Source organism: Phoca vitulina, unplaced genomic scaffold (assembly GCF_004348235.1).
Source record: "Phoca vitulina isolate PV1807 unplaced genomic scaffold, GSC_HSeal_1.0 scaffold7, whole genome shotgun sequence".
NCBI lineage: Eukaryota > Metazoa > Chordata > Mammalia > Carnivora > Phocidae > Phoca > Phoca vitulina.
The window spans coordinates 11,829,641-11,846,716 of NW_022589710.1; the positions used below are offsets into that span (position 1 = coordinate 11,829,641).

General features: G+C 34.5%; 1 protein-coding gene across 11 annotated transcripts in view; it reads right to left on the reverse strand.

The window, feature by feature from the left end:
* RALGAPA1 (Ral GTPase activating protein catalytic subunit alpha 1) overlaps positions 1-17,076 on the reverse strand; it is a 247,521-nt gene that overhangs the window by 154,690 nt on the left and 75,755 nt on the right. For all 11 annotated transcript variants that reach the window (XM_032404962.1, XM_032404961.1, XM_032404954.1 and 8 more), the window contains exons 12-16: positions 10,646-10,783; positions 6,651-6,799; positions 3,445-3,574; positions 1,492-1,729; positions 292-453 (exon numbers count right to left, since the gene is read on the reverse strand). In XM_032404962.1, the coding sequence (XP_032260853.1) occupies positions 292-453; positions 1,492-1,729; positions 3,445-3,574; positions 6,651-6,799; positions 10,646-10,783 (817 nt within the window). The remainder of the gene's footprint in view (positions 1-291; positions 454-1,491; positions 1,730-3,444; positions 3,575-6,650; positions 6,800-10,645; positions 10,784-17,076) is intronic.

Sequence of the window (17,076 nt, forward strand, 5' to 3'; positions counted from 1 at the left end):
CAGAGTTCTATTTCTTCAATTCTGTAAAAAACAGTTTAAAATTATTGATACCTACAGTAAAATAAACTACATAAAAATGCTAATGTAAGATAAATCTTAATAGCATACACGAGTAACAGCATGTCATTAGACTCTTGAATACTACTGAAAAAAAAAAAAAAAAGGTTTTGCTATAGAAGTTTTTCCTTTAAGGATCAAAGTTAAAAGGTAACCATGTATTTACATAGATTGTTACTAAGGACTATAAACGTATTGCCCTGTACAATTCTCATTATTTTAAAGAGTACATACCGACGGTTTTTTGCCGTACTATACTCCTTGCCTTTTCGGTTCCTGGGGAACCAGTGGTTGTTGCACTTCTCTGCCTCATTGGGGCTTGGCCAGGCTGATCACGACTCCATCCTCTAGAAAATGACTTGTCAACTGAAACTTTCTGAAATTCATGTCCAACTCCTAGAAATGCAGATTTTCAATCTCAGTATACTGTCACCTGATTAATAATCTCTTCAAATTATGCGTGCTACCTTGCCTCAGATTCTCAGGTTTACTCATAATGCATTACGAAGTATCAAGTTAAATGCCTGTGTACCATAAGGCTTTTTTGAACTTCAATTTATGTAAAAATCATATTCCAAAACTGATACAGAATTCTAAAATTACACCATCAAAAATAAACTATTATTAAATCCTTTGCCATCCACTTGTTCCATTAAAAAAGAAACATTTGGATAAGCAAAAAAGTTTGAGAAATGAGCTAACCAAAAGCCATCCTGTGATGGAAGTTACTAAATCTCTACCTGCCAATAATAGCGGTTGGGAAATAAATAGTCTAGGAAAAAGTATTTTGGTCACAGAATTAACTACCATGGACTACTTTTAAATAGGAAGTGTGACTCAGGCATAATCTCTAGCCAGCAACTACTTATTAAGAGTGAAAAATACTAACACATCAAGGACTATAAAAACATGTATTAACAATTTAATCACTATGTCATTGTCCCTCTCCCCCTTTTTAACACTCAATAGATACATAATCCACATCTAGGGAATGTTTGCTTTTAGTTAAAACTAAGAAAATGCTTTCAACAGAATTTTTCACATAATTCTTTTTAAATAGAGTAACATGAAATCACCTTCTAAATTCTAACAAAAAGTTGCATATGATAAAAAGGAAGAACATTTTATAAATTTCCATTTTGGTTAATTATTTAAAATAAAATATTTAAGATTATAAATTATTTAAATTTTAGCTAGATATATACAGAACACTTTATTTCTCATCAAAATTACTGATTTTAAGGTTCTTCAAGAAAAATTACAAGGTACCTACATGTTTTATTGTTGAAAATTTTTAATCTGCAGGGCAAATGAAGGAGGGAACAGTTAAGAGAAAACATAATTTTTTACCGTCACCTGTCTCCCTAGCTTGATTTTCCCAGACCAAATTATTTAAACAAATTTATGGGGAGCATCTCTGTGGACAACTCTTACCTTTCCCTTTGTGCTTTTTTTGCTTCTGTTCACTCAGCTTATCCAATGGTAAATCACTGAGATCCAAACTATATAAATTTCTAGCTAAAACTTTAGTTAGAGTTTCCATAGTCAGAGACCACTCAGTGGCTAACTCTTCCCAATAGGTCAATGACGATAATACTGAGAGTAAGTCATCCCATAGTTCTCGAGAGATGTACACATTAAGATTTGCTTTGATCCAGGCAACGATAAGAGTCTATAAAGACAAATAAATAACAATGAAATACGTTCAAATTCAGATATTCAATCATAAAAAAAAAACCCTAAGAACAAGCAGAATTTTAAATCACGTAGTATCCATGACCCTTTCTTGGTACATAATACTTATAAAGGAATTCATGCAATCATTAATATCTACTATAAATTTCATTTCAACAATTGCTAACACCCAACATTCTAGCAATTAGGACAAGTTATCAAAACTGAAAAGAAATATCCTTAAGTGTAACTATCCTTCATGCTGTATTACATTAATGTTAAATAAATGCTGCTTGAAAAGTCTCCACACTATTAAAAATTTGAAATTATTATGTTGAATTATTTACTAATGCTTATTGAGCTAAACTGACCAAAACCTACATTCTCAAATTGAAGATGAAACTCAGTATATAATTTGAATATTCTAAAAACAAGTTACTGCAGATACACTTAATGAAATGTTTTTGAAAAATTGTATGTAAAGAATAAAATTAAATTTCATTTTGAAGATACCAGAAGAATTAAAGGCATTTTGTGAAATATCCAATCATAGAATACAACTTATTCACTGAGGGCAGAAATTACTGATCAGCCATTACCCCTGAGATTTTAGGGATTTCTACTGAAGATATAACCTCCTATTGAAGAAGCGAATAGTAAAAAGTTTTTCAAAAGCTTAACTCTAAATTTTACTAAGGAATTCACATAAATTTATACATTAAATGCAAGATGAAATGAACAGAGTTTACAGTATAGAACAGTAAAAACTAGTGACTCTCTATTCTATCTTGAAACATTTATACTACAAAAAAGTTATTCTACATAGCAAGCTAAAATTTTGCCTTCCTATAAGTTTCAACATTGGGTTAGTTCTAACAATTGGGAAATGTTTATAAAAAGGGCTAATGAAGTTAAGAGGAGTTTAGATAATAAATGTAACTGGTTTCAAAAGATTATTCACTACTAGCATAAAATTTTAGGCATAAGAATATTTTTTAAAAAATGATTTGAATGACTATACTTATGGCCAAGAATTAGATCTGAGTAGCTTTTTATCTTTGATATTAAGAACCATTTTATCCATGTATTTGTATTTAATGTGTCATCTTAAGAACATATTATTTTGGTATTTCCAAAGAATCCATAATACATTTAAAGTCAATACTCTATCCTCAGGTTGGAAAACACAATACATAATTCTTATATATTCAAACTACCACTGATACTTAAAATACAGAAGTGAATGAAGTCTTACAGAACAGCATGATAAGAAAGATTCTTGATTATTAACTACTTTTCCATTACTATAGAACAACTTAAAAGAAAGTTTTGTTTTTCTAACAATGCCAGAGACTTGGAAACTCATAAAGCAAACAATCAGGCCATTACTTATGAAGCTCCCTGGCAGCTTTTTGCAATCATGTAAGTATGCCACACAAGAGAAAAAGTTAAATATCATCAGCCTGTTTCAACACTCTTGACATAGACCTGGTATTTCCTCCACTCTTATACTAGGTTGTGAGTTTCTATGCATGGCAAATAGCCTATTTAGATAAGCAACTTTAAATTTAGTTCTACAAAAGTTCCTTTAATATGAAATGATCTTTGATTTAAAGCTTTTTTCCCCCAAGTAACAAGTTCAGGGCTCAATGAATCTTATAAAAATACATATCTATCCATCTATTTATCTATCTATTTATTTTTTTTTATTGCCTGGAAAAGTGGTCCTGCAAGTCGACCTGCCAAGGTCATATGTTTTTTCCCCTGGAACTGTAGAAAAGCTTGTGATGGCATCTTCAGTACGGACTCCGTGACTCTGAGCAACACAAGCAGCATCTGTTCCCTTAAAGTAAAAAAATTAATTAATGTTTCCTTCTCACATATGTTTGTTTTTGGTTAATGAATAACTTCAAAATTAATATTTGTTATAAAATGTATTATCTTTCAATAAGTCAAATATCAAATATCTTTCCAATTTTTAGAATTCTTTAAATATTAAAATTTAAAATTCCATTTTATAAACTATACCAGCCATTTTAAAAAACATTTTTCAATCACAAAACCCTCTCATCAATTAAAAATGTATGCAAAAGCTCATTATTGGGAGGTGAGAATGTGGGGGCTGCTCCCATCCCCCGACCCCCAAAAATCAAGTAATAACCTTACGAAGCTGTTTGAAGAACATTCCTCTATCTATATAATATAGTTCTACCTTGATGCCTATATATCTATTCTTCATCTTTATAATATGGAAAATAAGCACATAACCAGAAGTGTACCAGGTGCAACTGCAAAAACTACATGATTTTTAAGATTAATAGATCACAGTGATCTTGACAGGTAATCAAGGACCATCACTCTTTTGCCTCTTTCCACCCTTTTAAGTTTGGCCATTTTTTAACCCTTTATTCTCCTTGTGTACTCCAAGTCAAGACAATCCTAATAATATTTCTACCTTGCCCCTTTCTCCTAGATGCTTATTATTAAGACCATAAAACCACCTTATTTGCACTTGATAATTTGGAAACTGATTAAACCACATATGAAAAGGGGTATTTCAGTTTGGATGTACAGCCAGACTACCAGCCCAAGTCCCTATCACAGCCTCCTCTCTGATTTGTCTGTGGGCCCATTCCAGACACAGCAACATGTGGGACGTGGAACAATCCATGTGAGAAATGTGGCAGAAGTAGCAAGAGATCACAGACCTAGAAGTCATCATTTTTCTGGGAAGGGAGGGCAGAATCAAATAGAAAAGTATCACTCAATGAAAAATATCCTGAATTTATTAACAAATAAATACATGTATTTATTCATAAGATAAAAATCAAAGTTGCCACATTTGTAATCTCAGTCTTCTGGCTTAGCTGTATGAAATGAAGAACTTTTTGAAATCAACCACATATGCAATAAAGTATAGATTTTCCAAATAAATCTTATCTGACTTGTGGTCAAATCAAAACTCATTCATATATAACCTTTCACTTTGTAATATGATAGTAATGATTTTAATTCATAAAATCTTATAAATTCAATGTAAATATGTGAGTAATCTCTCATAATGCTATGACTTCAAGGGAACTTATAAAAAAATTTTTTTTAATTCTAAAATTGTGTTCCATATAGCAGGCCTCACTTTAACCTGGCTCAACAGCACTGATGCAAAGTACATTAAAAAAAAAAAAAAAAGGAAGGGGGGGCGGAGACTAACAAAAGAATGGTCCAAAGTAGTACGGTTACTGGATAATAACAACCTAGGCTCTGCAGTCTGAAGGACCAGTTCAAATCTCAGCTACGTAAACAAAGATAAATGAACTAATCTCTTTGTGCCTAAGAACAACCACGTAAAATAGAGATATTATCTACCTGAGAGGTGCTACAAGAATTAAGAAAGAAAATGCATGTATAGTGCTTAAAAACATACCTGGCATCGAAAAGTGTTCCAATTAAGTTAATAATACTTCCTGATGTAACTCTATTAATACTGCTAATAAAGAATTTTTTCAAAATAAAGCCATTTTTTCATATGCAGCAAAACATGTACTAGGCATAATCTTTCACTAAGTACTTCCACTTTTTAAGAATAAGTCAAAGGAGAAAAATTATGTATGTATAAGGATGATCACTGTCTTCTCTCCACCCCAAAATAAAATGGAAATAACTATATATCCATCAAAAGGGGACTGGTTAAGAAAATTATGGCACATACAAATGGCATAATACTATGTGACTATATAAATGGTTTGGTGAACCAGATGTTCATCAAAGGGCAAACAATGATTACCTCCAGAGAATGAGTTTTGGGGCAATTTTTATTTTCTTTTTAAAACTTTTCTTTGTTTGATTTTTACAATGAACATGTATCATTTTTACAAAAACTGAAGAACTGTTCTTTTCCCCAAAAGGCCTATTTTTCCATTCAATTAAATATTTATAGAGTACAAATAATATATAAAATACTATCCTAAGAATGTAGGAAATATAAAAACAAAGACAACAGAGACATACTTTTTAGGGCCTTTCAATTCAGAGGTAAACAGACATTTATACAAGTAATTTAAGGATTCAGACAATTTTGAAAAGAACTAAAACAGAGGTACAAATACATACTGAAAAGAAGTGGGGGGAAAATTATAAGTAAGGATATGTGGAAAAAGGAAGGTGGAATCTAAAGAGTTACTGTGACAACAGAAATAGATGGCAAGAATGAGATATTCTATAGAAAAGTTCAGAATGGGGGCGCCTGGGTGGCTCAGTTGTTAAGCGCCCGCCTTCGGCTCAGGTCATGATCCCAGAGTCCTGGGATCGAGCCCGGCATCAGGCTCCCTGCTCCGCAGGCAGCCTGCTTCTCCCTCTCCCACACCCCCTGCTTGTGTTCCCTCCCTCACTGTGTCTCTCTCTGTCAAATAAATAAATAAAATCTTTAAAAAAAAAACAAAAAAAAAGTTCAGAACGTGCACAGGAAACAGCAATCTGGTAAAGCTCGGAGCTGGATCCCATTCTGCAGGGTAGAGTTTAGGCTTGAGAGAAGACAGAAAATTAGGCAGGGACCTCACTGTACATGGTCTTAAATGCCAGGTTGAGAAATCAGGCATTCACACACTTAATCATTTACTTATTCTTTTATTCTCACATGCATAAATTCATTTATTCACGCATGTATTCATTCCTGAGAGTGGTCGGGGGGGAGGGGCATCATATGTCCACTTTAGAAAACTAATCCAGGAAGGCTGATCAAAGGTGTCTAAGATAAAGTGGAGCTACTATTGTCATCATAATTATTACAAAAAATATTTACTTGCTAATAGAAGCCTCTACAATATTGCGACAAGCCCTGTTCACAGACACTACTCCTCTAAAAATTTAACTATAATTATATATACACAATTAAAAAAAAATAAAGGATAAATATTTTTTACCAAGTCTTTTTGTCCATTGATACTTGTACAACCATGAACCGATAAATATTAAGAATGCGTTTACACATATCTGTGTGCTCATCCAGAAGGTTTTTAATTTCATTTGCAGGTTCAAGAAGAAATATGTTTGATGAGTTTATAATAAACACCTAAGACAAAAGACATCATTAGCTATTCATTATAAAATTAAAATTTATTTAAAAAAAATAAATTCAGATGCTGATCACTAGGTGATCTACAATGAACTTAAAAGCATAAGACTACAGGTTAATTCTGATCCTATTTCTACCACTAGCTTGACATGTGAAATTTAAACCCATTAAACCATTTTATTTTTATGTTTATCTAGACAAATATAAAATCACTACTAGGCACCCAAGGAAAAGAAACCAAGTGAAAAATAGCATTTTTTAAAACTGAGAGCTTTAATATAATAACTCTATTGCTGTCATAAAATGAAACAAACAATAAAAAATACAGTTTAGGATAAAAGAGGATACCTAAATTAAGAATTTTCAGAATAAGATGTTCAATACCATCTATTACTCTTTTCATGTTTATAGTCTATGTGTGTTTATCTGCTTTAGTAGTAACAAACTGAATGAATAGATCACATATTATAGTACTACTAATGGGGTGCCATTAATATGCATCTTTTATTATAGAAAAGTTTTTAAAGAACTATTATAATCAAATCATTATATTTTGTTATTGAAGACAAAGTAATTATAATGGTGACAGGTGTGTACAAAGGCTCTCAAAGATACTTTGGAGGTATGGAACATTTCATCTATTGTGAAGCTAGGATATTTACATCTTCTATACCCATAATCCTAATTTAAATCCCTGGATGAATTACATAATAAAATATAGTTGTAAAATGAGAAAAAAGACTATTAAGCTAACTTTAGAATAGTGAAAAGAGGTAACTGTAAGTCTAGCAACACTGACCAAGAAAAGCAAGAGGCACAAATAAATAATAAATAATTAGAAATAAAATAAGGACATTACTATGAGCAATTTGAGAGAAAAGCATTCCAGACAAAAGAAAAAGCAAATTTAAAGGACCTGAGTTGACAGCCTCTCTAGCATGTTTAAGGAACAGCAAGGAGTACAGAATGAAGTGAAGAAGTGGGGAAGCAGTTGGGAAATGATGTTGAGAAACAGAACCAGAGCATGTGGAGAACTTCTCACACTGCCAGTGGTGAAAGAATATATTTTTCACCGCACACTTCGCAGACCAATCCTATTGTAAAATACAAGAAAAATGAACTAATAAGGGGTGCCTGGGTGGCTCAGTCATTAAGCGTCTGCCTTTGGCTCAGGTCATGATCCCTGCTTCGCGGGAAGCCTGCTTCTCCCTCTCCCACTCCCCCTGCTTGTGTTCCCTCTCTCACTGTCTCTCTGTCAAATAAATAAAAAAAATCTTAAAAAAAAAAATGAGTAAGAAAAAGGAAATGAAAACAGACATACAAAAATATAAATGCAAACCATCAAAATCAAGAGATATTAGATGACTTAGTTTCTAAACTCTTAGTCTCAATTTTTTAATTATCTTCTGGGCCAGCACCAGTCTGTGGACCATACCTTGAGGAGCAATGATGTAAAGCCTTATAGACCATTAGAAAGACTTCTGCTTTTATGCTTAGTGATAATGCAAAGCCAGTGGAGGATTTTGAGCAGAAAAATGATATGATCTGACTTACACTTTATAGAATCCCTCTGGCTACTGTGTTGAGAATATGCCAGAGTGATGAGTGGGCAAGAGCAGAGCAAGGATACTAATTAGGAGTTTACTGCAATAATCCAGATGAAAGATCACAGAGGCCTGGACATAAGAGGTAGTGTAAATGTTGAATAGTTAGATTCAGCATACATTCTGAAGATGGCCAGGATGTGTTATCAAATTAGATGTAGGATATAAAAGAAGGCAGGGGAGTACCTGGGTGGTGCAGTCAGTTGAGCGTCTTACTCTTGGTTTTGGCTCACGTCTGATCTCAGGGTCGTGAGATGGAGCCCTGTGTTGGGCTCCACACACAGCACAGAGTCTGCTTGGGTTTCTCTCTCCCTCTCTCTCTCTGCACTTCCCCCCGATCCCTTGCTCTCTAAAATAAATCAATAAATCTTTAAAATTAATTAATTAATTAAAAGTAAAAGAAAATCAGGAAACAAGATGGCTTGAACAATTGGAAACCGGTGCTATAAATGAAACAAGGAAAATTGCAGGAAGAGCATGTTTGTTGAGCAAGAACAGAAGTTTTAGACATGTCAAGTCTGAAATGTCTATTTGATATCCAAGTGAAGATGTTAAGTTGGCATTTGAATATTTGAGTTTAAGACTCGGGGTGCCTGGGTGGCTCAGTCAGTTAAGCGTCTGACTTCAGCTCAGGTCATGATCTCAGGGTCCTCCCCACTGAGCAGGGAGTCTGCTTCTCCCTCTACCCCCCCCACCCCCGTTTGTGCCCTGTCTCTCTCTCTCTCTCAAATGAATAAATAAAATCTTAAAAAACAAAAACAAAAACAAAAAACTCTTATTCAGACAAGAGGTCTCAGACTAGAAATAAAATTGTAGATGATGCAGTATATAGATGACATTTAAAGCCAGAGGAATGGATGAGATGAACCACAGAATAAGTAGAAAAGAGATCTAAGAACTGATCTGGGGCCCTTCAACAATGAAATGGTTAGGGACATATGAAAAATTAAAAAATTCTGAGAAGTAGCCAGTGAGTTAGCAGAAAAACAGGAAGCATGCTATTCAGAAGGACAAGCGAAGAAGAGTTTCAATAAAGAGGGAATGGTCTATTCTATAAAATGCTCCTGACAAATCCAGTAAGATTAGGATTGAAAAATGTACATCTGGGGCACCTGGGTGGCTCAGTCGGTTAAGCATCCAACTCTTGATTTCGGCTCAGGTCATGATCTCATGGTCATGAGATAAGGCCCCACGTCACACCCCGTGCTGAGTGTGGAGCCTGCTTAAGATTCTCTCCCTCCCCCTTTGCCCCTCCTCCCTCCACTTGTGCACATGCTCTCTCTCTCTTAAAAAAAAAAAAAAAGAAAAAATGTACATCTGATTTAACAATGTGGAGATCACATGTGGTCTTGACAAGAACAGTCTGATTTAAAAAATGAATGACTATAATGAACTCCTACAAATCAACAAGAAAAAGACAACCCAACAGAATATGGGAAAAAGTATATGAATAGGCAATTCATAAAAAGATGCTCAATTTCAGTACTGATGAAAAAAAGCAAATTAAAAAAAGGAAACAAAAATATGAAATAACATTTCACATATTTGGGGCAGCAAAAATTAAAACGTGACTCTATAAGTAAAGAAGGAAGATATAAGGAAATAAGAACTCACAAACACTACTAAAGGAAATGTAAATTATTATAATCATGTTGGAAGACAATTTGGCAATAACAGTAAAGTAAGGATGATAATGTACAACTCCTCCAACCCAGTAACTCCACTTCTGGGTATATATCCTAAGGAAATTCTCCCACATGTGCAAAAGAAATACATACATAAGAATGTACATTCAGCGTAGCACTCTTTGGAATAATGAGAAATTGGAAACAACTTAAAAAACATCAACAGAAAAATAAGTAAAATGTGAAATAATCCTAAATTGCAATACCAGAAAGTAGCTAAACTGAATGAACTACAGCTATGTATCAACAACACAACTCAAAAACATAATGGTTAATGCAAAAAGAAAGTACCAGATGACAGTACACTATGACACAATTTATATAAATTTTGCAATTGTCTAGAAAAATAATATGTAATTTTTATCAATACATATACATCAGGAAGTAAAAGTTAAGGAAAAAACAAAATTAATATTTGTTAATGAAAACTGATTAAATGTGGGTGTTGAGTTTATTAAAAAATTATACTGTACAATCAAATACTGAACCATATATTTGAAATATTTAATAATTACTTTATTGTATTTTTTTTAAATAACCAAAAAGTGAACCACCTGCAAAACTGCCTGGGTACCAGCTCGTATGTTTTGTTCTGTGACTTCTTCGGAGGCGTTATGAAGAACATCTTGGTAGGTGCCATTTTTTGCCCAAGTGGAATTTCGAACATGATCAGCAGTATCAGTCCCATCTTCCTAAAAAATGTATCAAGTTTTCATATTTCATTAAGAATGCTGCAACAAGACAGTAAGCTGAAGAAGTAAACTGGAAATTATGGGTTCTTCTGCTAAGCATCTTCTCAGAATAGAGTTTCATTTCATTAGAAAAGCAATATATGTAAAAAAGGTTCTTCTCATTAATAAAAATATAAAGAAAATAAAAAATCATCCATAAGGGTCAGACAGAAATTTTATCATTTTATATACAGAGACATTTTTCTATGTAGCTAATGTATAAACCTCCCTTCTGTAACTTACACACTTAAGAACGGTTATTACTTAAAATTCTGTAAAACATGAATTTTGTTCTAAAGTAAATGCCAGAAACCAAACAACTTAAATAAAACAATAGAAAATAGCTTCTATTTATTTTAGAGTATTAAAATTCTTATTACTCAGAGAAGAATATTAGGTACTTCAAACCCCTAAGACTCCATCTTTCTGGTTGAGTTTTAGCTGTCAAAAGTCTTGCTGACTAAGGAGTTCCCTCAGGTGAAAAGCCACAAAAGCAGACATTTCACTCAGAGTTGTTCCCTTTTTTTAACTTTCTTTCTAGTTTCTTCCTGCTTGCGGTCACTCACCAATATTTTCAAATAGTTCATTGTTTTTTTTTTAATATTTTGTCTAGAGCTTATAATTGTAATATGCAGGAGGTTTAGTCTAATACAAACTACTCTACTATTACCAAAGTACTGAAATCAGCTCCGTCTCCGTAGCCAATACAATATACAATAGTATATTGTACTCCTCTCTTAAGCCTCATACTCCTATGATCAGATATCTTCTGAACACTTCTTCCTGAATGACCCAAAAACAGCTCCAACTCAAAATATTTAGAAGTTAAGTTTACTAACCATGTCCTCCCATTCTTACCAACCCCTCTGGCCACCATAGTCACCACCACCAAACTTGCATTTTTAAAAATTCTATTCATGTGTGAATTCCAGCTACACCCTGCTGCGAAAGAAACAAACTTCAGACTCCTCCAACTCCTCATTTCTCTCACCCAATTAATCATCAAGACCTACTGATTTTACCACCAAAGAAACTTTTATCTGTCTTCTTCCTTATATTTCCACTGTAATTCCACTGTCCTGGTACTTCTCTCCCTTTGAACATTGCTAATATTTCCTAACTAGTCTCCTTGCCTCCAGGCTGGCCTCCAACCTATCTTCCACTCTCAGCTTGATATGATCTTCTGAAATACAGAACTATCCATACCATTCTTCTATTTATAGTTCTTCAAAGGTTTTCCAGTATCTATCTAGCATGTAATCCCAGTCGCTACAATGTAGGCATACAAGTTTCTGAACAGAGTCTAGCTCTTGCCTATCTCATATTTCTAGCACTCTCTCCCACCTGTTCTTTACTACAGCCAAATATATATATATACATATATGTAAAATTTAGGGTCTCTCACATCTTTGTAGATGTTATTCACACCATGTGGTTCTTTTCCCTTTCGTTACCTGCACTTCATATTATACTACCTCCTCCATGAAGCCTTCCCTAAGCCCAAGCAGAGTTAGGGATTCTGTCTTTCACACTCTAAGACCATAGCAATATTCTTTTGTAATACTTATTTTGCATGTTTGTCTTCTTGCTAAACTGTAAGTTATGTGAAGGTAGAAAAGAGGTCTTTTTCATGTTTCTATTTCCAACACTGGTTCTCCATATGGACATTATCATGTTTTACGGGGCACTCTCAGAGTGTTTTATTGTCACAAAAATTGAGAATACCACAGAGATTTAATGGGATGAGCCAGGGAATGCTAAACATACTACAAGATGCATGACAGTCTGTCTGCACACACAGAAACTGTCTTGTATTCCACGTCTTTCAAATGTCCCATAGACACTAAGAGAATAAAAAGCCACTATCTGAATCTATAACTTAACTCCATTTTATAATTAAAACCAAATTTGGGGGGGACCTGGGTGGCTTAGTCGTTAAGCGTCTGCCTTCGGCTCAGGTCATGGTCTCAGGGTCCTGGGATCGAGCCCCGCACTGGGCTCCCTGCTCGGCGGGACGCCTGCTTCTCTCTCTCCCACTCCCCCTGCTTGTGTTCCCTCTCTCACTGTGTCTCTCTGTGTCAAATAAATAAATAAAATCTTAAAAAAAAAAAAAAATGGGGGGGGGGCCTGGATGGCTCAGTCGTTAAGCGTCTGCCTTCCGCTCAGGTCATGATCCTGGGGTCCTGGGATCGAGCCCCGCATCGGGCTCCCTGCTCCACGGGAAGCCTGCTTCTCCCTCTCCCAATCCCCCTGCTTGCGTTCCTGCCCTCGATATCTCTCCCTCTGTCAAATAAATAAAATTTTTTAAAAGAATAAAACCAAATTTTAAATCATTTTTATATATATTAAACTTATCAGAAATATAAATCAGTGAATGATTATATCTTTTTTTGTTGTTCATGCCATTAGCAAGAGTTGCTGGCATTCTGAAAAATCCACATTTCTAATAATAAAACTAGTTGCAGGATTTGAGTAATCATGTTTTATCTATAAAACACACCTACATCACCAGGCTTTTGTAGCTTCCTTCTTTCCTTTCTCCCTCCTTTCCACTGTTTATTTAATTAGGTATGTAGGTGTATTATTTTTGTATGTATCATTTTTATTTAAGGATAGTAAATGATACAGGGTAAGCTCAGTATTAAGGCATAAATTTATGACAAAAATTGGGGAAAAACAAATTATTTAAACTGATAGGTTTATTTTCTAGATTGATGCAAAAATTGGATGTTTTAACTGATGCATAAAAAACAGAACTATAATTATTTCATAATTTACATGGTAAATTTAATTTACTTCAATTATATTTCTCAGTTACATTTAGTTACATTTCTTAGTTACATTTCTCTCTTTTTAGAAATAGGGAAGGATGATCTACATATATATATATTATACATATGCATATACAAATACTGATTCACTGAATTCCTGCAGAATGTGGCCTATTCATTCCTATGTTAATATCCTGTTAATCCACTGATGAGATTAAACACCAAGGTAAAAAAAAAAAAAAATTACCAAATCACTCCTATCCAGATTTAGTAAAATATGTGTCAGTGTCACATTCCCCAACTTTTTTTTTTAAACTAACATATAATGTATTATTTGTTTCAGGGGTACAGGTCTATGATTCATCAGTCTTACACAATACACAGCACTCACTATAGTACTTACCCTCCCCAAATGTCCATCACCCAGCCACCCCATCCCTCCCACCCCTCTCCACTCCAGCAACCCTCAGTTTGTTTTCTGAGATTAAGAGTCTCTTATAGTTTGTCTCCCTCTCTGGTTTCATCTTATTTCATTTTTCCCTCCCTTTCCCTATGATCTTCTGTCTTGTTTCTCAAATTCCTCATATCAGTGAGATCATATGATACTTGTCTTTCACTGACTGACTTATTTCGCTTAGCATAATACCCTCTAGTTCCATCCACTGGCAAGATTTCTTTTTTTTTTTGATGACTGCATAATATTGCACTGTATATATATACCACATCTTCTTTATCCATTCATCAGTCGATGGACATCTAGGCTCTTTCCATAGTTTGGCTATTGTGGACATTGCCGCTATAAACATTGGAGTGCAGGTGCCCCTTCAGATCACTACATTTGTATCTTTGGGGTAAATACCTAGTAGTGCAATTGCTGGATCGTATGGTAGCTCTATTTTCAACTTTTTGAGGAACCTCCATACTGTTCTCCAGAGTGGCTGCACCAACTTGCATTCCCACCAACAGTGTAGGAGGGTTCCCCTTTCTACGCATCCCCGCCAATATCTGTCGTTTCCTGACTTGTTAATTTTGGCCATTCTGACTGGTGTGAGGTGGTATCTCATTGTGGTTTTGATTTGGATTTCCCTGATGCTGAGCGATGTTGAGCACTTTTTCATGTTGTCTGTTGGCCATTTGGATGTCTTCTTTGGAAAAATGTCTGTTCATGTGTTCTGCCCATTTCTTGATTGGATCATTTGTTCTTTGGGTGTTGAGTTTGATAAGTTCTTTATAGATTTTGGATACTAGCCCTTTATCTGATATGTCATTTGCAAATATCTTCTCCCATTCTGTCGGCTGTCTTTGGTTTTGTTGACTGTTTCTTTTGCTGTGCAGAAGTTTTTTATCTTGATGAAGTCCCAATATTTCATTTTTATCCTTGCTTCCCTTGCCTTTGGCGATGTTTCTAGGAAGAAGTTGCTGTGGCTGAGGTCGAAGAGGTTGCTGCCTGTGTTCTCCTCAAGGATTTTGATGGATTCCTGTCTCACCTTTAGGTCTTTCTCCATTTTGAGTCTATTTTTGTGTATGGTGTAAGGAAATGGTCCAGTTTCATTCTTCTGCAAGTGGCTGTCCAATTTTCCCAACACCATTTGTTGAAGAGACTTTTTTTCCATTGGACATTCTTTCCTGCTTTGTCAAAGATTAGTTGACCAAAGAGTTGAGGGTCCATTTCTGGGCTCTCTATTCTGTTCCAGTGATCTATGTGTCTGTTTTTGTGCCAGTACCATACTGTTTTGATGATTACAGCTTTGTAATAGAGTTTGATGTCTGGAATTGTGATGCCGCCAGCTTTGCTTTTCTTTTTCAACATTCCTCTGGCTACTTGGGGTCTTTTCTGACCAAATTTTAGGATTATTTGTTCCATTTCTTTGAAAAAACTTGATGGTATTTTGATAGGAACTGCATTAAATGTGTAGATTGCTCTAGGTAGCATAGACATTTTCACAATATTTGTTCTTCCAATCCATGAGCATGGAACGTTTTTGGTTAGAACCTGGCCTATGACAAGGATTAAAAAACTGAAGGACAAGAATTAATTTACACTTAAAGAATAAATGATACCAGGTACCCAAATTTCACTTCCATTCTGTCTTCCCTCATCTGTTCTCCTCTATGAGTAAACTCCAGCCTTTCTTATCACAGACCAGTTTATTCTGCAGTTAAGGATGTTTTCTATGCTGCAATGTGCAATAGTGCAAAACTTTCCAAGAAAGAATTCAGAATATTCTGGTTTGTTGTAAGTACCCAACTCCTAGAATAAGACAGGTAAGGGGAAACTGTAGTTTGATAATCCTTAAGAAATATGTACTACAACATTAATTTTTATCTAGTACCACAGTTTTATATATTACACCTTTTTTATTGAAGTATAATTGACATACAGTATTTGTATGAGTTTCAGGTGTACAACATAGTTATTCAACATTTATATACATTTCAAAATGATCACAATAAGTGTAATTACCATGTCACCTTGCGAAGTTATTAAAATACTATTAAATATATTCTCTATGCTACACTTTACATCTCTGTGACTTATTTTATAACTTGAAGTTTGTAGCTCTTAATCCCCCCTTCACCTATTTCGCATATCTCTCCAACTTCCACCCCACTGGCAACCACCAACAGGTTCTCTGTATTTATGAGTCTATTCCTATTTTATTTTTCATTTATTTTTTTATAAACAACATATAAGTGAAATCATATGGTATTTCTCTTTCCCAGACTTATTTCACTTAGCATAATGCCCTCTAGGTCCATCCATGTTGTCACAAATGGCAAGATTTCATTCTTTCTCAGGGCTAAGTAATATCTAAGAGTGTGTGTGTGTGTCTGTGTGTGTGTGTGTGTGTGTGTGTGTGTAGAGAGACAGAACATTTTCTTTATCCATTCATCTACTGATGGGACACTTAGTTATTTCCATATCTTGGCTACTGTAAATGATGCTGCAATGAACACAGGAGTGCATATATCGTTTTGAATTAGTGTTTCCATTCAGCTAAATACTCAGAAGTGGATTTGCTGATCATATGGTATTTTTATTTGTAATTTTTTGAGTAATCTCCAACTGCTTTCCAGAGTGCAACAATTTGCATTCTCACCAACAGGACATAAGAGTTCTCTTTTCTCCACATCCTCACAAACACTTGTTTTTGTTTTGTTTTGTTTTTTGATACGACCATTCTGATAGGTGTGAGGAGGTATCTCACTGTAGTTTTCATTTGCATTTCCCTGATGATTAGTGATGTTGAGCATCTTTTCATGTGTCTGCTGGCCCTGTATGCTTCTTTGAAAAATGTCTATTCAGATTTTAATCAGACTGTTTAGCTGGTGTAGAGTTGTAGGAGTTCTTTATTTATTTTGGATATAAACCCCTTACTGGATATATCATTTGCAAATACATTCTCCCATTCAATAGGTTGCATTTTTGTTTTGCTGATGGTTTCCTTTGCTGTGCAAAAACTTTTCAGTTTGTTGTAGTCC